Genomic DNA, 21,145 nt, shown 5'->3' on the forward strand with positions numbered 1-21,145 from the left:
TAGTAGTTACCCGCTAATAGTACTACTATTGCGCTAGAGGACCTACCTAACTGCAACTAGCAGTTGCGTATTAGTAGTACTACTACTAGCCCGCTCGACTACTGCAGCAATACTGCTGTACTGTTGCGACCGAACCCTAATACTAATTAACCCTACTAGTTGCAACCAACTTACAGTATAACTCAACCAGAGTATTTGGAGCTACATTAAATTCAAGCAGATTGTTCGGAGATGCATTATATAGAATCAGACAGAATTCCAATATATATACATTATACTAATTAAGGTACTACCTCTTAGGTATAAAATAGTCCTCCCTTTCCTATACTCTTAGATAGTTAGGATAACATACAAAATGCATACGCTATAAATATAACATACGTATACGTATAAGTAAGTATAAGAAATACAATAGTCTTTCTTTTCTGAATTATCCCTTAGCACTACTATTTAACTTATTCAAATCTGTATTCCCTGCCTAGTTACTAACTGGTGCACTTCCTGCTGTTACTAACAGTATCGATTAATATCCATTTTGGATAGTCCGTGCAACTAAACTTCCACTACGTACCCTTCCTATTTTACCCCTTTATTCCAAGAGGTATTTCCCCTTTTCATTTTAAGAATATTATTAATACTACCTATATTACTATTATTATTACGTAAGGAAGCCCTAGCCCTAGCCCTATTAGCAAAAGGAAATATAAGGGGGGACTTACCTAAGGGGATTCTATTCTAAAGTCGCAAGAGAGCCCTCCGCTATATAAACTAATACTAGGCCTCCCTACGCTAGTAACTAAGGCTATTAGTCCTAGGAGAGGCTAAGGTCCCGCCTAGCGCAAAACGCTTATAAAAAGGGGTTATGCAAAGTATTAAGAGGATATTATTATTACTATTATTATTATTACTATTATTGTTATTACTATTATTGTTATTACTATCGTTATTATTACTATCGCTATTATCGTTAAATACCGCCAAAAAGCTATCAAATTATTATAGTAGCAGTCTTAAAGAAGAAAAAGAAAAGAAAAAGGAAGTTAACAAAAATACAATAAGATATATATATTAAAGCAATAGCCTTAAGCCAAAATCCCTAGGGTATTAAAACCTAAGGCCGCATTAGGTATAGTATAGTAATAAGTATAAATACAATAAGCGCTACAGTAACTAATTAACGGCCTAAGGCAGTACTAACCAGTAAGCATACTGCAATAATAATTAAGTATAAGAAACGCAACAGTAATAAGATTAATAAGCTAAAGGCAAAGGATAACCAAACTAACAATAGGAATATTACAATAAGTATAAAGTAAGTCTACTTAAATTAAATTAAATAACGCTAGCCGGGGAGTCTCCGAAACGGTACTAAAACAGTCCCTATAGGAGGGGGGATAATTATAAGGCTAGGCGTACGGGTAAAGCCCGAGTAAATAGGGGCGTACGGGCAAAGCCCGAGTAGACAGGAAGGTAAGGTAGCCTAAGGCACGCCCCGGCCACAAAAGGAACATAAGCCTAAAAACTCGAGAAGAGCCAAGCTTTAGTCTTAAATACTACTCGATTTCTAAAAGAAAGCTCACTTACTTACCTAACTGTCGTTAACCGATCCGCGCGTTACATAGTGCAAGCACTGCACCTTACATTCACTTACAGGCTTACGCTTATAGCGCGCTTTACAGTAGTATATTGTGTAATACATATAGGGAGGTGTACCTATATTAATAATAAATCAGTTAACTGTTAGGCTAAGTAGCCAAAACTATCAAAAGATCTATTAGTATCTGCACTTAGTACAGTTACTGTACCTTATATTCGCTTATATGGCCTATACCTATAGTGCGCTGTATATAAACAGCGAAAATATTTACTAAGTAGCTTTTTAATTAGTTAATCACATTTATAGGAGTCCATTATAATTAGGCCCGGACACTTTAGGCCTATTTAATTACTCTTACTTTAGTATAACTAAAGACTATAATAAGGTTCTATTCTATAAATTATTATCTTACTAAATATACTGTTTTGGAGTCACTAGTACTACCAGTATCTAGTGGTCGGAAATAGTTCTTAAGAAATCTACGGAACACTACCTCAAGGTACTAGGCATTAGAGTACTTATACTCCAATGCCTACTTAGTCATAGGATGCAAGTCACGTGCTACCGCACGTAACTCTGTCCTAGGACATAGCTCTATTAGGCAAAGCCTAATATCATAACATATACAACTACTTCCAGTTCTTAATTATAAGGGTTTGTACGTATAATGATTCAGTTGTAACAAAAACCCTTAGCATATTACATATATGTAAAGCTTCAGTAAATAAGATAAAGTTAACGTATATATATATATAATTAAGAAAATAAAACAACTTAATATAAACTTTCGGTTATTTATTTACTGATGTATTATTTATTTACTCATAACTTACTTTATAAGCCTTTAATAATAACTCGAAGAATAATCAATGAACTAATTTAGTTTAAAGAAACCTTAAAATACACTTATCGCTACATGCAGGTTATAATACATGACCCCTGAGCCAGGCACTGTAATATTAGTAGCCACCCCAAACAGCTAGTACGGCTTGTATCTCTTATACATACTTGCATACGCAATTACTTGTATTCTTGCACCAACTGTACTTGCAACCCGTAGCTGGGCTTGCCAATCGACCCCCGCTCCAGAACCTTCTGAGCTGCTGAGCTGCTTAGACACGGTTCCTCGTTCTTGGCCTCGCATCCAATCCCGTCAACTTCCACGTCAAACCCAGCCTCATCCACCTCGCTCACACTTTCATCGACATTACACTCCGCACGCTCAGGGCGCGTACTGCACACCGAAAAGCCTATAAATCGGTTGCTTTGCAGAGGACTTGCTGATACTGCCTGCCAGCCAAGCTTTTGCGGTCTGCAAAAGCACTGGTCGCATAACTCGCATCAGTCGCTCCCTCTCAAGCCCTGGCCAGTCATTCGATTCTCGTTCAACCCACCGCCAGGCTCAAGGCCCTTACCCCCTCCCCTTGATACTCCGTGGATTATCTCAGCCCTCGACGCAACTGCCTTGCCAACCCTCACCATGACTGACGCGCCCAATTCCAGCGATGAGCTATATCCCATTGCAGTGCTCATCGATGAGCTCAAGGTACTACCCCTCCCACACGACGTTAATGTCTTCATTTTTTTTCTTTCTTTCGAGCCCGGCTCACGGTGCTGATGCCGAAATCACCTAGCACGATGATGTTTTGCTTCGACTCAATGCCATCCACCGTCTGTCGACTATCGCCCTCGCCCTCGGTGCGGAGCGTACGAGGGAAGAACTCATTCCATTCCTTGATGGTCAGTCTCCAGTCACTACCCCCGCCCGTATATCCTAGTTACGTACTTAATACTGCCCTACAGAGTCAGTCGAAGATGAGGATGAAGTTCTCGTCGCTTTGAGCGAAGAACTCGGCAGCTTTATCGAATTTGTTGGAGGGCCACAATGGGGGCATGTGCTGCTGTCACCTCTGGAGAATCTGGCAGCCATCGAGGAGCCAGTCGTCCGAGACAAGGTAATTGCTTTGCCCGTTATGGCTACGCTCACATACGCATCACACTAACGCGAACCAGGCGGTCGAGTCTCTCAACAAGATTTGCGAAAGCCTCTCAACCCAGCAGGTTGAAGAGTACTTCACCCCCCTCACAATTCGACTCTCGAAAGCCGACTGGTTCACCTCCAAAGTCTCTGGATGCGGCCTCTACACCGCCCCGTACAAGAAGGTTTCTCCACCCATCCAGGAACAGCTTCGCCAGCAATTCGGCCTGTTGGTGCACGATGACACCCCAATGGTTCGTCGCCAGGCTGCCACCAACATGGCCAAGTTCGTCAAAGAGATGACTGCCGCTGTTGCCATCGAAGAAATGATACCCCTCTTTCAACACCTCGTGCAGGACGACCAAGATAGCGTCCGGCTTCTTACAGTTGAAATTCTTATTTCCATTGCCGAGGTTGTACCCAAGGAGCAGCAGTCTAGCCACGGCGTCCTCTTGACGTCGCTACGAAATTTGATAGAAGACAAGAGCTGGCGGGTTCGTTATATGATTGCAGACAGATTCGAAAAGGTATTGCCCGACCCGTAGCTAGTCGCTGTTCTGCGATGCTAATACCATTTCATAGATTGCGAAGGCTGTTGATGAAGAAGTGGTCTCGAGGGACCTTGTGCCCGCATTTGTCAAGTTGCTGAAGGATAACGAGGCCGAGGTTCGGACAGCTATTGCCGGCCAAATCCCTGGATTCTGTCATCTTGTTGACCGGACCACGTTACTCAATGATATCATGGGCAGCATTGAGGACCTCGTCTCTGACACTTCTCAGCATGTCCGCGCAGCCCTCGGAACCCAGATTAGCGGCCTGGCTCCCATCCTTGGCAAGCAAGAGTAAGTTCCCGTTCTGCGTGCAACTTCGTACTGCGCTACAGCTCACTCGCCACGACACAGGACCATTGACCACCTTCTTCCGATGTTTTTGCAAATGCTCAAGGATGAGTTTCCTGAGGTTAGGCTTCACATCATCTCGAAACTGGAGCTGGTGAATCAAGGTAAGTCTTGGCCACGCAGGGTCAGGGTGTAATCAGGCCGTGGCTAACCCCTGCAAGTGATTGGCATTGACCTTCTCTCCCAATCTCTGCTACCCGCCATTGTTCAGCTGGCAGAAGACAAGCAGTGGCGAGTCCGTCTAGCGATCATCGAATATATACCTCTCCTGGCCAGCCAGTTGGGTGTCCAGTTTTTTGACGAGAAGCTCAGTACTTTGTGCATGGGCTGGCTCGGAGATACCGTCTTCTCCATCCGAGAGGCTGCCACACACAACCTAAAGAAGTTAACCGAGGTCTTTGGCGTAGCTTGGGCCAACGAGCAGATCATCCCGAAAGTGATGGGCATGGGTAGCCACCCAAACTACCTGTATCGGATGACGACCTGTTTCGCTATTTCGGTACGTTTATCGTCGTGACGGCATGACTGTCAATGCAAGTAGTTAACAGGAAGCAGACCCTTGCATCTGTGGTCAGCATGGATGTGATCGCTACATCGATTCTGCCTATGCTGGACAAAATGGTCGATGATGACATCCCCAACATTCGATTCAACGTGGCCAAAACGTACTCGGTTCTGATCAATGCTTTGCGTCGTCTCCCTGAAGAGGGTACCCTGTACTCGCTGGAGAAAGAGGGCGTGGAAGTTGTCCCGTCTCCTCGTGGTGGCGAGCTGATTCAGCAAAGAGTCCTCCCAAACCTAACGAAGCTGCAGAAGGATGATGATGTTGATGTTCGCTACTATGCAACAACCGCAGCGGTTGATGCAACGGGTTCTTCTGTGATCGGAGAGCCCATGAGTACTTCACCATAGACGAGAAGAAATGAGTAGAATGTTTATTCTGTTGCAATGCAAAAAGCAAAAACTTGTGCGTTTATGACGTCTTCTTTCATCCTATTGCACCGTTTGTTGGAGGCTCAGCATTCGGCGGCATCGGGAACTTGGAGGTAGAAAAGAACAGAAGAATGTCCGAGAAGGCCACAGGTTCCTCGTGTCGTTGCCCCGTCCCAGTATACGATGCATGGCCGTGACTCAATAGGAAGCGAGACAGTGAAGCGCGAACGCTCGGACCAGTCAACTTATCAGTTCAGTGCGTGCCCACTCAAGTATGACGTTCAGTTCGACTTGGATATTGTGACTGGTGGCGTGCCGAATTGACTTTGTCCATTCCTATTTTTTCCTCTCAAGATTGACTTCCGCTCATGCCCCAGCTGCTTCACTGCCGCGTCTTCTTCAAACACAAGGTGCTGATGGTCTGGCCCTGTGCACCTCCAAAGTTGAAGGTACGATACCTAATTTTCCCTACAACTTCAAGCCGCGATACTTTCTCTGGTCCTTTCTGGCTTGGTGGACACACCCTCTCCAAAGTAAACCACTTTTCCAGCTCCTCCTCAGTCCAGTTGCAGCTTGTAACGAGGAAAATACCTTCATCTCGAACAAGCTGCAGAATACGCTCTGGATATGCCTCACACAAGCGCCGACCGAGGCTATCCTTGTCTTCTGACAGGCTGATAGCATCGAACGTGCCTTTGTCCAATACGACATCCCACCCTTGAGCATCGGTGCCGTCAAGGATAACCATATTCAGCGGGCCAGCAATGATATCCCACTGGCAAAATTCGACTGGAACAGGTAATTGGCCCCCCTGTGCTTTGGAGGCGCTGATCTGATTCGCGAATGCGATGCTACGGGGGCTGAAATCGACACCTAGAGCACGTCCTGACCAGCCGTCGCCCCTCAAGGCGAAGAGGAGTGATCCATTACCACAGCCAAGGTCTAGGAAAGATGTTGTGTCTCTTGACAGTATTGTACTTGAGGCAGAGGAGGGGTCGGAGAGATCAGACAAGAACTGAACAATTTTGTCTTCGGCATCTGAATCATCGAACCATATTGTGCCAATGTCAGAGGGGTCGGCAGCATGGTTGAGGAGTTCGTTTGTGTAGAGAGTATCCCAACTGCATTTCAAAGTCAGCGCCGGCCAATATTTGAACTGAACTGACCCATCAGCCCAACTATCTACCTATGGTAGTGGATAGCTATCAAATGCTCACTATTCTTTCGTGCCAAGCTTTGAGGGCTCAAGGTGTCCTGGCCTCTCGTTTGAAGTGTTTGGCATCACGGTCTTGGTAGAAGTGGAAAAAATTACTCTGCCCCAAGTTTGGCAGAGAGATCTCGCCTCCAACTGACTAATTAGTTGCACTTGGAAAGGAATGGACTAGCGATCCTGCAATTAAGGTGCGGTTGTGTTGGAGTGACCAATGAATTGACCGATGTCGTGGCAGAAAACTTACAAATATCTCCAACTCAACTAGCCGCAACAAGCCTAGAAGTGACTACAGGAGGAGGAAGCGCTGACGTTTCGATGCAAACACCTGAATTAACGGGTTGTGCAAAAACTGTAAAATGTAATAAGCAGCTTTATATCGAGGTTAGAACTAATTAAATTCAAATGTACTCCGTACAAGATTCACGAATATGCAAAAACATGCTTTATATATATAAGATTACTTTATTATGAATTAAATATGAATTAAATAAGTATATTAAGGGTATTAGAAATAAATATACTCAATATATTATAAGTACTCCGTATTGTAAAAAAGTAAAGTGTATTTTGTATTATGTGTTTTAAACATATAAGTGTTTATGAGCTAGTGGTTTTTTTAGGGTTTTTTGGTATATGTACAAGTATAAGGGTATGAATATCTTCTTTTTCTTTCTTTAAAGCAACCTGAGCCTTGCTTGCATGTAAATCCTAGTGCTGTGTTAAGTGGGGTGAGGATAATAGTATGGAGCATTTCGGAAGTACGCCGTACTTCCAAGTGTTATGTCTGGAGTACTTACTGCAAGTACGGAGTACGGAGTACAACTACAACTTAAAGTACAGTACGGAGTAAGTACGGAGTACTTGTAAATGTACTTACCTGCCGTTGCACTCAGCCGCATCCAATCACGTGATGATAAGATATTATTGCTTGCCTTCATGGACCTACTTGACTGTTAACACTGTACGTTGTATGTTACGGAGACATCTTGACTACCTAGGCCGACTGTCCGAAAATCAACCCCCCCCCCGGCCGCCCCCCATCCCTCACCCTTGCAAAGAAACGAAACGAAAGAAACTGGTAGCATCGCGGGGCCCCCCAAAGCCACCAGCGTTGCCACTGCTTCACGCACTTCCACAAGGAGCAATGCCTGGCGTGCCGCAGCGGTTCAGCTCCGCCCGAGCTCGATCTTACGTCCTTCGACTCCCGCTGTTCACCCGACTAATTATAGTCGTTATTGTCTTCTTCTGGATACTTAGTTTACCAAACTTCTGGGATATAAAGAAATGGGGGGCCTTGATCCCAGATCAAGTCTCCATTACTGCTGGTCAGTCCCGATGATGGATGCATCGCACGATAATGCGAATCATGATATCACTGCTAACAGCTGCTTTGCGAAGCCTACCGTCTCTCAACCTTTCCACTAGTGCATCTGAACTGCATACATGCGTTTCTCAACGCGGTTGCCTTGACACCGCTCATGGAGCGGTTCGAAAACGAACATGGGACATTGACCACACTCACCTTGTTTTTTGGACGTGAGCATGACGCTCGACCCCTTGGGTTTCACGGCTTATAAATTTCCTAGCACTCACGAGCATCCCGGCCGTACTGTATGTCATTATCGAGCGAGGTGTCCTGAGGGGCAACACCGAAGTCATGGGCGCCAGGTATGAAAGGACCCGCTGAGCCAATGGGTGCAGCCTTGCCATATGATTAACACTCTCGGTGACAGCATGTGGGTTTTCCTCCTCCTTGGAACAGAGGCGATACGAACCTACCGTTCAAACCCTCACTTCGTCATCGGTACATATTGCATTCCCACTTGGACAACACCACTCCTCTTGATTATTGTTGTGGCTGCATTGATGCCAAACACAAGTTTGCTCGGGCACCTAAGCGGTCTGGGTGTTGGATATATCTGTGAGAGTCATCCGAACTCCTAGTTGAGCAACTGCTAAAGCAATACCCTGTAGTTGGTCTCGGCTATCTTAAGCTTCTCGCTCCTCCTGAGTGGGCCCTCCGTTGGATTGAGACTCGCCTTAACCTTCTGGCAGTTCTGCCGCATTACGTGAGCGTCGACCAGAAGACATATGGCCGATTTGGGGTGCTACCTTTGACTAATGCTCGTGCTGGGACTACAGTGGCAACAGAGCTAGTAGGCAGCACTCAGCGATTAGGCCCCTAAGACATCAATGTTCTTATTTGTATATACTACATGCATTGGCTATTTGTCTTATTTGTGTCTTTATACAATTAATTTCTATTGAACTTGTATGAAGTAGCAGTAATTTAAAAGCATTAACTAATACTTTAATACAAGAATATTAAAGGATTTTTTTTACTTCTACTACTTACTGAAGTAGGGCCAACTGACTACATATAATACAGAGCACTTATGGGCGCAGTTAATTATATAAGCTCCTAGTTAAACTAAGCGCAATACTATTATATTATGTAATTCTTAAATATAATACTAAAGATTTATCTTATTATGAAATAACCCTTATAATAAATAGTTCTCTAGTCTATTAATTCTCTTTTTTACTTTAGTCTTTTACTAAGTCCTTATACGTTTCTTGTACTAGCAGTAAATAATAAGCTCTTAATACTAATAATTGTTAAGGAGTTATTAGGTAGCTGATCTAAGGATCCTAATAAAGTTTATTAAAGGACTTAAGGGAAGAAAGACTACTTGTCTGTTAGCGCTTCATTTTCTGTATGCACCCTTTAGGTAGGTCTGTTGTCCCCCTCGTCTTGTGTTATCCAGTTGGGCTTAGCCTAATACCATAACAATACCTCCTTATTGTTACGGAGTCGCTAGGCGACTGCTCTAGGACTCTTAATAATATTTATTAAAAGACTTAAAGAAGGGAAAACTACTTAATAGTTAGGGCTTCTAGTTTATGTATGTTCCTCTAGTGGGTCCGTTAGTCCCTTTATCTTGTGTTCTATATTGGGCTAAGCCTAATACTATAATACCTATATGTATTACATTCGGAATTACAATAGGCTAAATTGTTTTTATCTGTTACGGAGTTACTAGGCAACTGCTCTAGAGCTCTTAATAATATTTATTAAAAGACTTAAAGGAGGGAAAACTACTTAACAACTAGGGCTTCTAGTTGTATGCGTTCCTCCTGGTAGGTCCCTTGGTTCCCTCCGTTCTCCTATATCGGGCTAAGCCCGATACTATAATATTATTTGGCAAAAGAATACTTTAAAAAAACTAGTCTATAGATATATTGTAACTAAAACAATAAAATAATAATAGCAATATTAAAGATGTATTCGAAAATGAATAAGTTTTATTTATATATTCTTAATTATTGTTATAGTATCGGGCTGAGCCCGATATAGAATACAAGATAGAGGGACTAACGGACCCACTAAGGAACGTATTACAAGGCTAATGTTATAGTATCGGGCTTAGCCCAATATAGGAGAACAAAGGGAACCAAGGGACCTACTAGGAGGAACGCATATAACTAAAAGCCCTAGTTGTTAGGTAGTTTTCCCTCCTTTAAGTCTTTTAATAAATATTATTAAGAGTCCTAAAGCAGTCGCCTAGCGACTCCGTAATATTTAAAAGACTTTACTTATACCGGTTAGGAGGAAGGAAAAGCCTAACTATCGTAAGTTAAAATAGATAAGGGGAAGCCCGAAAAAATTAACCTCCAGTAAGTTATAGAGGACTTTATAGCAAAAGTCTATACGGAGTTTAGCTAAATGTACGCCTAAATGGAAACATACTCTGTATAAATCTTAGCTCTACAGAAGAATAGGCAGTAATAGGTATAGCAGGACCTAGGGCATTTGTCGGCCTAGCCAATAGACACCTTAACAATCGACCCCTAGCAGGAGCGGACCGGGGATAAGTCGGGTATACTACGGGCCCGTATTAAACGCAAACCGATTCCGGTCGGGGACCCATACGACGGTAATAAGGGTACCTTTATAGCCTGGAAGTTCTGCATAGACCGTAAGCTCTAAGTAGATAAGGACTTTATCGGGTCCGCCTAGGACTAATGGATCTTCGTTTAGCAAAACCTCTCGGCCAAAGTCCAGCAATAAGTTATAACGTACTTCGAAGAAGGCTCCTGTATCGGTTACAACCCGTTCTAATTCCTAACGTACCTCGAATCGGCTTATAGTAACCCTTACCGCTAGTAACTAGCGGTTATTGAACTAAAGGATATTAGGCAAGGGACGTTAGAGTCGTTCCTAGCGTTCCTTATACGCTTCGAAGAGAAGCTTATACTAGCAGGAGGGATATATTAGCCTAGTAAGGTAAAACTTATAAAGCTCCGTATTGGGCTAACTAAAAGAATAAGGGACTATATCCTTTAGTAGGGGACTACAATAGACGACTATAATAAGGCAGTCGATATATACAAACGAATTGCATCCAAAATGGAATTGCAATATATAGAGGATAAAATTAAGGACTAGGGCGGGCCCAGCTAGGGGACGGCTAGGGCAACCCCCCAACCCAATAAGGACAGCAATACTATAATATTAAGGGTCAATACGGTAGGCTCTAGGGCTACAGCTAGGCCTAGGGCGGCTACGACTAGACCGATAACGAAAACAAACTAAGGCCAAGGCGGGCCCTAACAGTAGGCGAAATAGGTTATACGAGAAGAGAGAGATAAGCATAGGGCGGCCGGTATATATATCCACTATAGGGAGGGAGGCTACTATATCCAACAATACCTATAACAAGCCGTAATCCTATATACCCTAGGGATAAGTATTTAGGCCGCTTATAGGGAAGAATATATTTACAAGGAATTAAAGACTAAGGAAGAAGAGGGAAATAAGGTACCTCCAAGCTAAGTCTCGCTTAAAGGTACTAAGGGTTTATAGGTAAGCGGACTATAAGGAACTAAGGGAATTAGGAGACCGAGTTCAAAAAGATTATACTAAGGATAGATAGACTACCCTTTCTTATTGCTATACTTGTAAATTCTATAAGGTTCCTTAATATTTAAATTAATAGTAGCTGTAACTACTATAGGGCTATTAGCGAAAGGATAGCCTAATGCCTATAACTTAAGCTTATCCCTCTCCTAATAAAACGGCTACTCCAAACGGCTATTACAATATTTCGGCGGAATACAGGCAATACCCTTACCTACCCTACAATAACTAATATAGTCCGTACAATAATTAATATAGATAGCTAGGAGAGCCTAGTACTACTATACGTTATCCTAGGCCTAAGTCGAGACGCTATACTAGGCCTACTATAAATAGAACACCGACAGGTAACCCTAAACGCAATAGATCGGACTCTTACAATTAGGGCAGTAGGTAACTAAATTATATAAGCAAACGACATTCGCCCTCCCAATAGATTCTAGAAGGTACACCTTACGCTAGTACAAACCTTTTTACGGAAATAACAGGGAGTACTAGTAATAATAAGCTTACGAGAAATAGCAATAAAACTATAAGAAATAGCGCTATAAGTACCCGGAAGTATAAATACAATAACAATAGCCCTACCTACTCTTCCGGTAGCCCTTTAGGATTACGCTAACCTTTTCGATAAGGAACAGGCCTTGGGCCTACTACTATACTAGGGCTCCTAAGACTACTATATCCAACTATAACAAAACGACAAGGGAGAAACGCTACAGCTACCCTAGGGTCCACTATACAATATACTATAAGACTAACTACTCGAAGTCTATAAGCAGATTATAGACCTACTGGACAAGGGATAGATATAAGTAAGTTCGTTAGCAGCAGTAGTACTAATACTACTTACTAAGAAAGAAAACGAAGGATAGAGGCTATATATAGACTACCGGGCCCTAAATAAGATTATATAATAGGACTATTACCTACTCCCGCTAGTTAAAGAAACGCTCCGCTTACTCTTAGGGGCACGCTAGTTTACTAAACTAAACGTACAAGCAGTATTCTATAAGTTATATATAGCGCTAGGAGACAAACCGCTTATAGCATTCCGTATATAATTTAGTCTATTCGAATAGTTAGTCTATCCCTTCGGCCTAGCTAGAGCACCGGCTTTATTCTAGAAATACATTAACGGGGTATTATAGGACAAATTAAGGGAGTAAGTTATAGCCTATCTAAACAATATCCTAATCTATACCTCCGGATCGAAGGCTAACTATATTACTAAGGTTAGGGAAATCCTTAAGCGGCTCCGGGCAGCCGGTCTTTACCTAAATTTCAATAAGTACGTATTCGCAATAATAAAAGTTAAATACCTTAGGTTTATTATCCAAGCAGACGTTAAGGTTAGGCCTAACCTAGCGAAAATTGCTGCAATTTAAGAATAGTAACTACCTACTAAGGTAAGGGGGATTAGGAGCTTCCTAGGCTTTACAAACTTCTACCGCAAATTTATTCCCAATTTTGCAAGCCTTACAGAACTACTTACAGCCCTTATAGGGAGGGGTATACTATTTTACTAGGGACCTAAAGAAGATATAGCCTTCCAATCCCTTAAGCGTACCTTTTCGTTATACCCGATCTTAGTACAATAGGACCTAGATAGAAAGACTTTTATTAAGACCAATTACTTAGGCAAGGTACTAGGCGGATACCTCTTGCAAATCGATAGTAAGGGGGTCCTACAACTAGTAGCCTACCACTTAGCCAAACTTACACTAGCAGAAAGGAATTATATAATCTACAATAAGGAACTCCTAGTAGTTATTAGCTATCTTAAGGCATAGTCGGTAGACCTATAAGGCGTTACGGAACTATTTACTATTCTAACGGACTATAAGAACCTTAAATACTTTACCAAACTACGGGAGATATCGGAACAATAGGTACAATAGGCGGAAGTCCTTGCAAACTTTAATTACTCGCTATAGTATAGACCAGGCTTGCAAGTACAACGGCCGGATACGCTCTTGCATCGGGAATAAGACAAGGAGGACGCACTACGCCTAGGACAAATACTTCGGCCGGTATTAATCTCTACACTACAGGAGGCGCCTAAAGGCCAACCCGCGCAAGAAGGTCCCAACGCCCAGAACACCTAGGATACAGTAATTACAAATACGGGTACAGATCGAGCGAATATAGGGATAGACCGGGCCTAGGCCGGCTGCAAAGTACTAAGTACCTAAGATACAATAGCTACAAATACAGAGGCGGACCGGGCCCGTCCAGAGACGGAAGGGGGATAGGGAGCTATCAATACATCCTAACTACTCCTAGTAGTATAGGGACTACTCCTAGCAGTATAGGGACCAATAGGGAGGGAGATACTATTTCTATAGGATACGCTAGCCGACCGACTGCTCTTCCCGGAACCCTACCTATAGGAATTATAGGACTAAGCGTTACAAAACGATACAATATACAAAGCTTAACGATAAGCAGTAGCAATAAGCGCGCGGAAATTCCTAGCAGAAGCAAAAACAAAAGAATAAACGGCTAATTATACTATTAGTACCTATAGCGCAATATACTATAGGGAACGCCTATAGGTACCTACCTAGGAACTACTAATAATGCAAATAATACAATAGGTATACAAATTACCTATATCGGGCCACCCTAGTCGTAATAGAATATTCCGCGTACTTTAGCAGGACTTCCACTAGAATAGTATATTATAGGACGTAGTACGGTATGTTTGGAATTACTACTATTACTAGAGCTGCAAGAGCCGTCTATAGAGATAGGAACTCCTATAGCTAATCCCCCCGCCAGACCGTTACTGGAAGTAGATATCGATCGACTTTATAACTAACCTACTAGTATAGAACGATAAGGACCCCTAATTCTTAATAGTTATTACAAACCGCCTCTTTAAATTTATCCAACTTAAGGCAATAACTACAATAAGCGCAAAGGCTTATACGGAATAGTTTAAAACCTATTGGTAGTAATTTAGGGGTTTTCCCGCCTAAATTATAATAGATCGGGGATTAAACTAGCTTAGTAAGTTCTAGATATCCCTATGCTCCCTTATTGGTATAAAGTAACTCCTATTAACTTTATACTACCCCTAGATAGATAGGGGTACCGAGAGGGTAAATTAGGAAATTCAAGCTACCCTAAGGATCCTAATCTCGTTTAAGTAGTTCGACTAGCCGGCCCACCTAGCCGCCTACTAGCTAGCCCTAAACAATAGGGAGTCTTTAGTTACAGGAGTTAGCCCAAACAAGCTATTGTTAGGCTATAAAATCGGTACAATACCGAGGGTAGAGGACAATTAGGTAAGCGTAATAATACCAAAAGGGAGGGCTATTGCTTTCCTATAATACCTAAGGGAAGGAATAGAAATTATATAAGCGGCTATTGCCTTTATATAATAATGCTTATATAAGTCGGTAGTAGCTTTAGGTCGCCTAGTAGAAAAGTTCTAGGTAGGTAATAAGGTCTAGCTTAGCCTTAGATATATTAAAACCAATAGGCTATATAGGAAGCTAGACTAGGTTGCTTTTAAGTTTACAGTACTAGTAGTACTAATACTACTTATAGTAATACTAAATATTCCTTAGGGCTTATACCCTACCTTCTATATAGACCTTATTGAAAGGGCAGCAAACAACCCCTTACCCAGTTAGGTAGTACGGGATTTAGAGCTAGGCCTACTGCTAGTCTAAGACGAGGACGGTACCTTATAAGAGGAATACTAGGTTAAATACATTCTTACTATAAGGGGGGCCCGAGGCCAAGGGGGATAATGCAATACCCTTATAAAATAGCTGGGTTACAAATAACTAACCTAGGAACTAATAGAGGCTTTAGTACAAACGGGAGCCCTAGAGGAATTTACGCAGTAATAGGGAGATCCCTATACAAACGGTAGAGCGCGGGTAAGCTGTAAAACGAGACGTAAAATTTTAACTATACTAAAGGAAAAAATCGGCCCTAGAGCGCCCCCGATAAGGGCCTAACCCAATACTACTACTACGGATATACGCTAGTCGTACTACTTAGACTTATCGGTCTCCGTATCCTCCTTACTCTTATCCTCCTTGGTATCCTCCTTAGGGAGGGTCTTAAAACTATCCGTTGCGGTACTCGGGCGGGGGCAGGACGTAACCAAGGGGGGCGGGGGCGGGGGTATAAAATAAAGGCGCTAGGCGACTTAGGTAATATAAGGGGCGGAGGCAATAGGGCGGTACAACGGAGTTACGTTAGCTATACGGGACGAGCGCAACCTACTGCAATTGCGGGTAATGCGGGGAGTAGAGGGGGCAGGATAGCGCACTAAGGGGGAACTACTAGCGCAAGACTCGCGCAACTTATAGATATTGCAGTGCATTTCGGCCAAAGTGGCCACTAATATTACGGAGTCGCTAGGCGACTGCTCTAGGACTCTCAATAATGTTTATTAAAAGACTTAAAGGAGGGAAAACTACCTAACAACTAGGGCTTCTAGTTGTATGCGTTCCTCCTAGTGGGTCCCTTGGTTCCCTTCGTTCTCCTATATCGGGCTAAGCCCGATACCATAACAACTAACTCGGTACTAACGCCCTCCTGCGCCTGCTAATAGCGGGCGAGGCCGCGTATATTACTCTGGATGCCCGTTAGGGCCCGAGCTATACCCTAGGTAAACACGCCGAGCTATATGCTTAGCATAGCGCCGGAACGGCCACCCGCTTAAGTCGGGGTTAAGGCGTTAGCGGTAAGGACGAGGGTACAATTCGGGTCGTCGTTATTGTTAGCGGCGGCAGGGGGAAAGATAATACCCAGTACGGGGGCAAGGGTGTAGGCGGGGCGCATAGGAGCAGGCTCTATTTCGGCCAGAGCTAGGGTGCAAGCCCAAACCCGGCCTAGGGCTAAAAACTCAAGCAATAGGACGGCACAAGCGCCCGGTACGGCCCCAACCTTAGGGCGGGCCTCGACTAGGATATAGATATTGCGCTAGGCGTAAGTACGAAGGTCGCGCAGGGCGCAATACAGTTAAGGGCGCGCAGTTATTATAGTATTGGGCTTAGCCCGATATAGGAGAACGAAGGGAACCAAGGGACCCACTAGGAGGAACGCATACAACTAGAAGCCCTAGTTATTAGGTAGTTTTCCCTCCTTTAAGTCTTTTAATAAACATTATTAAGAGTCCTAGAGCAGTTACCTAGCGACTCCGTAATATTTAAAAGACTTTACTTATACCGGTTAGGAGGAAGGAAAAGCCTAACTATCGTAAGTCAAAATAGATAAGGGGAAGCCCGAAGAAATTAACCTCCAGCAAGTTATAGAGGACTTTATAGCAAAAGTCTATACGGAGTTTGGCCGAATGTACGCCCAAATGGAAACGTACTCTGTATAAATCTTAGCTCTACAGAAGAATAGGCAGCAACAGGTACAGTAGGACCCAGGGCATTCGTCGGCCCAGCCAATGGATACCTTAACAATCGACCCCCAGCAGGAGCGGACCGGGGACGAGTCGGGTATACTACGGGCCCGTATTAAACGCAAACCGATTCCGGTCAGGGACCCGTATGACGGCAACAAGGGTACCTTTACAGCCTGGAAGTTCTGCATAGACCGTAAGCTCCGAGTAGATAAGGACTTCATCGGGTCCGCCCAGGACCAATAGATCTTCGTTTAGCAAAACCTCTCGGCCAAAGTCCAGCGACAAGTTATAACATACTTCGAAGAAGGCTCCCGTATCGGTTACGACCCGTTCTAATTCCTAACGTACCTTAAATCGGCTTACAGCGACCCTTACCGCTAGCAACTAGCGGTTGTCGAACTGGAGGACATTAGGCAAGGGACGTCGGAGTCGTTCCCAGCATTCCTTATACGCTTCGAAGAGAAGCTTATACTAGCAGGAGGGATGCATTAGCCTAGCAAGGTAAAACTTATAAAGCTCCGTATTGGGCTAACTAAGAGAATAAGGGACTGTATCCTCTAGCGGGGGACTACAATAGACGACTACAACGAGGCGGTCGATATATACAAACGAATCGCATCCGAAATGGAATCGCAACGCATAGAGGATAAAATTAGGAACCAAGGCGGGCCCGGCCAGGGGACGGCCAGGGCGACCCCCCGACCCGACAAGGACGGCGACACCCCAATGTTAGGGGTTAATACGGCAGGCTCTAGGGCTACGGCCGGGCCCAGAGCGGCTACAACCAGACCGACAATAAAAACGAACCAAGGCCAAGGCGGGCCCTAACAGCGGGCAAAATAGGTCACACGGGAAGAGAGAGACAGGCATAGGGCGGCCGGTATATATATCCACTACGGGGAGGGAGGCTACTATATCCAACAATACCTACAACGAGCCGCAATCCCATATACCCTAGGGACAAGCATTTAGGCCGCTTAGGGGGAAGAATATATTCGTAAGGAATTAGAGACTAAGGAAGAGGAGGGAAATAAAGCGCCTCCAAGCTAAGTCTCGCTCAAAGGCACTAAGGGTTTGCAGGTAAGCGGACTATAAGGAACTAGGGGAATTAGGAGACCGAGTTCAAAAAGATTATACTAAGGATGGATAGACTACCCTTTCTTATTGCTATACTTATAAATTCTACAAGGTTCCTTAATATTTAAATCGATAGCGGCTGCAACTGCTATAGGGCTATTAGCGAAAGGATAGCCTAACGCCTGCGACTTAAGCTTATCCCTCTTCTAACAAAACGGCTACTCCAAACGACTATTACAACATCTCGGCGGAATACAGGCAACACCCTCGCCTACCCTACAATAACCAACATAGTCCGTACGATAATCGATATGGATGGCTAGGAGAGCCCAGTACTCCTATACGTTATCCCAGGCCTAAGTCGAGACGCTATACTAGGCCTACCATAGATAGAATACCGACGGGTAACCCTAAACGCAACAGATCGGACTCTTACAATCGGGGCGGTAGGTAACCAAATCGTACAAGCAAACGACATCCGCCCTCCCGACGGATCCCAGGAGGCACACCTTACGCCAGTACAAACCTTTTTACGGAAACAACAGGGAGTACTAGTAGTAATAAGCTTACGAGAAATAGTAACGAAACTACGAGAAATAGCGCTACAAGCACCTAGAAGCACAAATATAACAACAATAGCCCTACCTACTCTTCCGGCAGCCCTCTAGGACTACGCTAATCTTTTCGATAAGGAACAGGCCTTAGGCCTACCACTACACCGGGGCTCCCAAGACCACTACATCCGACTATAACAAAACGACAAGGGAGAAACGCTACAGCTACCCTAGGGCCCACTGTACAATATGCCACGAGACTAACTACTCGAAGTCTGCAAGCAAATTACAGACCTACTAGACAAGGGATAGATACGGGTAAGTTCATTAGTAGCAGTAGTACTAATACTACTTACCAAGAAAGAAAACGGAGGATAGAGGCTATATATAGACTACCGGGCCCTAAACAAGATTATACAACAGGATTATTACCTACTCCCGCTGGTTAAGGAAACGCTCCGCTTACTCTTAGGGGCACGCTAGTTTACCAAACTGGACGTATAAGTAGCATTCCACAAGTTATGTATAGCGCCTGGAGACGAACCGCTTACGGCATTCCGTATACGATTTGGTCTATTCGAATAGTTAGTCTGTCCCTTCGGCCTAGCCGGAGCACTAGCTTTATTCCAGAGATATATTAACGGGGTATTGCAGGATAAATTAGGGGAGTGGGTTACAGCCTATCTAGACGATATCCTAATCTATACCTCCGGATCGAAAGCCAACCACATTACTAAGGTTAGGGAAATCCTTAAGCGGCTCCGGGCAGCCGGTCTTTACCTAAATCTCAATAAGTACGCATTCGCAACAACAGAAGTTAAATACCTTAGGTTCATTATCCAAGCAGGCGTTAAGGTTAGGCCCGACCCAGCGAAAATTGCTGCAATTCAAGAATAGCAACCACCTACTAAGGTAAGGGGGATTAGGAGCTTCCTAGGCTTCGCGAACTTCTACCGTAAATTTATTCCCAATTTTGCAAGCCTTACGGAACTACTTACAGCCCTTACAGGGAAGGGTATACTATTTCGCTAGGGACCCAAAGAAGACGCAGCCTTCTAATCCCTTAAGCGTACCTTTTCGTTATACCCGATCCTAGTACAATAGGACCCAGATAGGAAGACTCTTATTAAAACCAATTGCTTAGGCAAGGCACTAGGCGGATGCCTCTCGCAAATCGATAGCAAGGGGGTCCTACGACCAGTAGCCTACCACTCAGCCAAACTCACACTAGCAGAAAGGAACTATATAATCCACAATAAGGAACTCCTAGCAGTTATTAGCTGTCTTAAGGCATAGTCGGCAGACCTACAAGGCGTTGCGGAACTATTTACTATTCTAACGGACTACAAGAACCTCGAATACTTTACCAAACCGCAGGAGATATCGGAACGACAGGTACAATAGGCGGAAGTCCTTACAAACTTCAATTACTCGCTACAGTACAGACCGGGCTTGCAAGCATAACGGCCGGATGCGCTCTTGCATCGGGAACAGGACAAGGAGGACGCACTACGCCTAGGACAAATACTTCGGCCGGTATTAATCTCTATACTACAGGAGGCGCCTAGAGGCCAACCTGCGCAAGAAGGTCCCGACGCCCAGGACATCCAGGATACAGCAATTACAAACACAGGCATAGATCGGGCGAATACGGGGACAGACCGGGCCCGGGCCGGCTGCAAAGTACTAAGTGCCCAAGACATAATAGCTATAAATACGGGGGCAAACCGGGCCCGTCCAGAGACGGAAGGAGGACAAGGAGCTATCGATACATCCCAACTGCTCCTAGCAGTACAGGGACTGCTCCTAGTAGTATAGGGACCAATAGGGAGGGAGACGCTATTTCTACAGGACACGCTAGCCGGCCGACTGCTCTTCCCGGAACCCTACCTACAGGAATTATAGGACCAAGCGTTACAAAACGATACAATATACAAAGCTCAACGACAAGCAGTAGTAACAGGCGCGCGGAAATTCCCGGTAGAAGCAAAGACAAAAGAACAAACGGCTAATTGTACTATTAGTACCTACAGCGCAACATACTATAGGGGACGCCTATAGGTACCTGCCTAGGAACCACTAACAACGCGAATAATACAACAGGTATACGAATTACCTATATCGGGCCACCCTAGTCGTAACGGAATATTCCGCGCACTTCAGCGGGACTTCCACTGGGATAGTATATTACAGGACGTAGTACGGTATGTTCGGAATTGCTACTGCTACCGGAGCCGCAAGAGCCGCCTACAGAGGCAGGGACTCCTACAACCAATCCCCCCGCCAAACTGTTACTGGAAGCAGATATCGATCGACTTTATAACCAACCTACTAGTACAGAACGATAAGGACCCCCAATTCTTAATAGTTATTACAGACCGCCTCTCCAAATTCATCCAACTTAAGGCAATAACTACAATAAGCGCAAAGGCTTATGCAGAACGGTTTAAGACCTATTAGTAGCGATTTAGGGGTTTTCCCGCCTAAATTATAACGGATCGGGGATCAGACTGGCTTAGTAAGTTCTGGATATCCCTATGCTCCCTTATTAGTACGGAGCAACTCCTATTAACTTCACACCACCCCCAGACGG

General features: G+C 44.1%; 3 protein-coding genes across 3 annotated transcripts; 2 read left to right on the forward strand and 1 right to left on the reverse strand.

Moving 5' to 3' along the window:
* Positions 1-3,077: 3,077 nt before the first annotated feature.
* Positions 3,078-5,386, forward strand: DCS_03695 (protein phosphatase PP2A regulatory subunit A; the record flags this gene model as incomplete). The annotated part of the gene is made up of 8 exons (XM_040801012.1): positions 3,078-3,143; positions 3,232-3,337; positions 3,401-3,552; positions 3,611-4,069; positions 4,158-4,417; positions 4,478-4,578; positions 4,636-4,973; positions 5,030-5,386. The coding sequence occupies 8 exons, from the start codon at positions 3,078-3,080 to the stop codon at positions 5,384-5,386; spliced, it is 1,839 nt and encodes a 612-aa protein (XP_040656045.1).
* A 403-nt stretch (positions 5,387-5,789) lies between these two features.
* DCS_03696 (N-lysine methyltransferase SEE1) lies at positions 5,790-6,689 on the reverse strand (the record flags this gene model as incomplete). Its single annotated transcript, XM_040801013.1, has 2 exons — positions 5,790-6,528; positions 6,625-6,689. The coding sequence occupies 2 exons, from the start codon at positions 6,687-6,689 to the stop codon at positions 5,790-5,792; spliced, it is 804 nt and encodes a 267-aa protein (XP_040656046.1).
* Positions 6,690-7,764: 1,075 nt separating this feature from the next.
* DCS_03697 (Peptidase S54, rhomboid) lies at positions 7,765-8,806 on the forward strand (the record flags this gene model as incomplete). Its single annotated transcript, XM_040801014.1, has 5 exons — positions 7,765-7,945; positions 8,019-8,156; positions 8,207-8,288; positions 8,354-8,541; positions 8,595-8,806. 5 exons carry the CDS (start codon positions 7,765-7,767, stop codon positions 8,804-8,806), a joined length of 801 nt encoding a protein of 266 aa, XP_040656047.1.
* Between the last annotated feature and the right edge of the window lie 12,339 nt (positions 8,807-21,145).

This window comes from Drechmeria coniospora, chromosome 02, assembly GCF_001625195.1.
Source record: "Drechmeria coniospora strain ARSEF 6962 chromosome 02, whole genome shotgun sequence".
NCBI classification, from domain to species: Eukaryota; Fungi; Ascomycota; class Sordariomycetes; order Hypocreales; family Ophiocordycipitaceae; genus Drechmeria; species Drechmeria coniospora.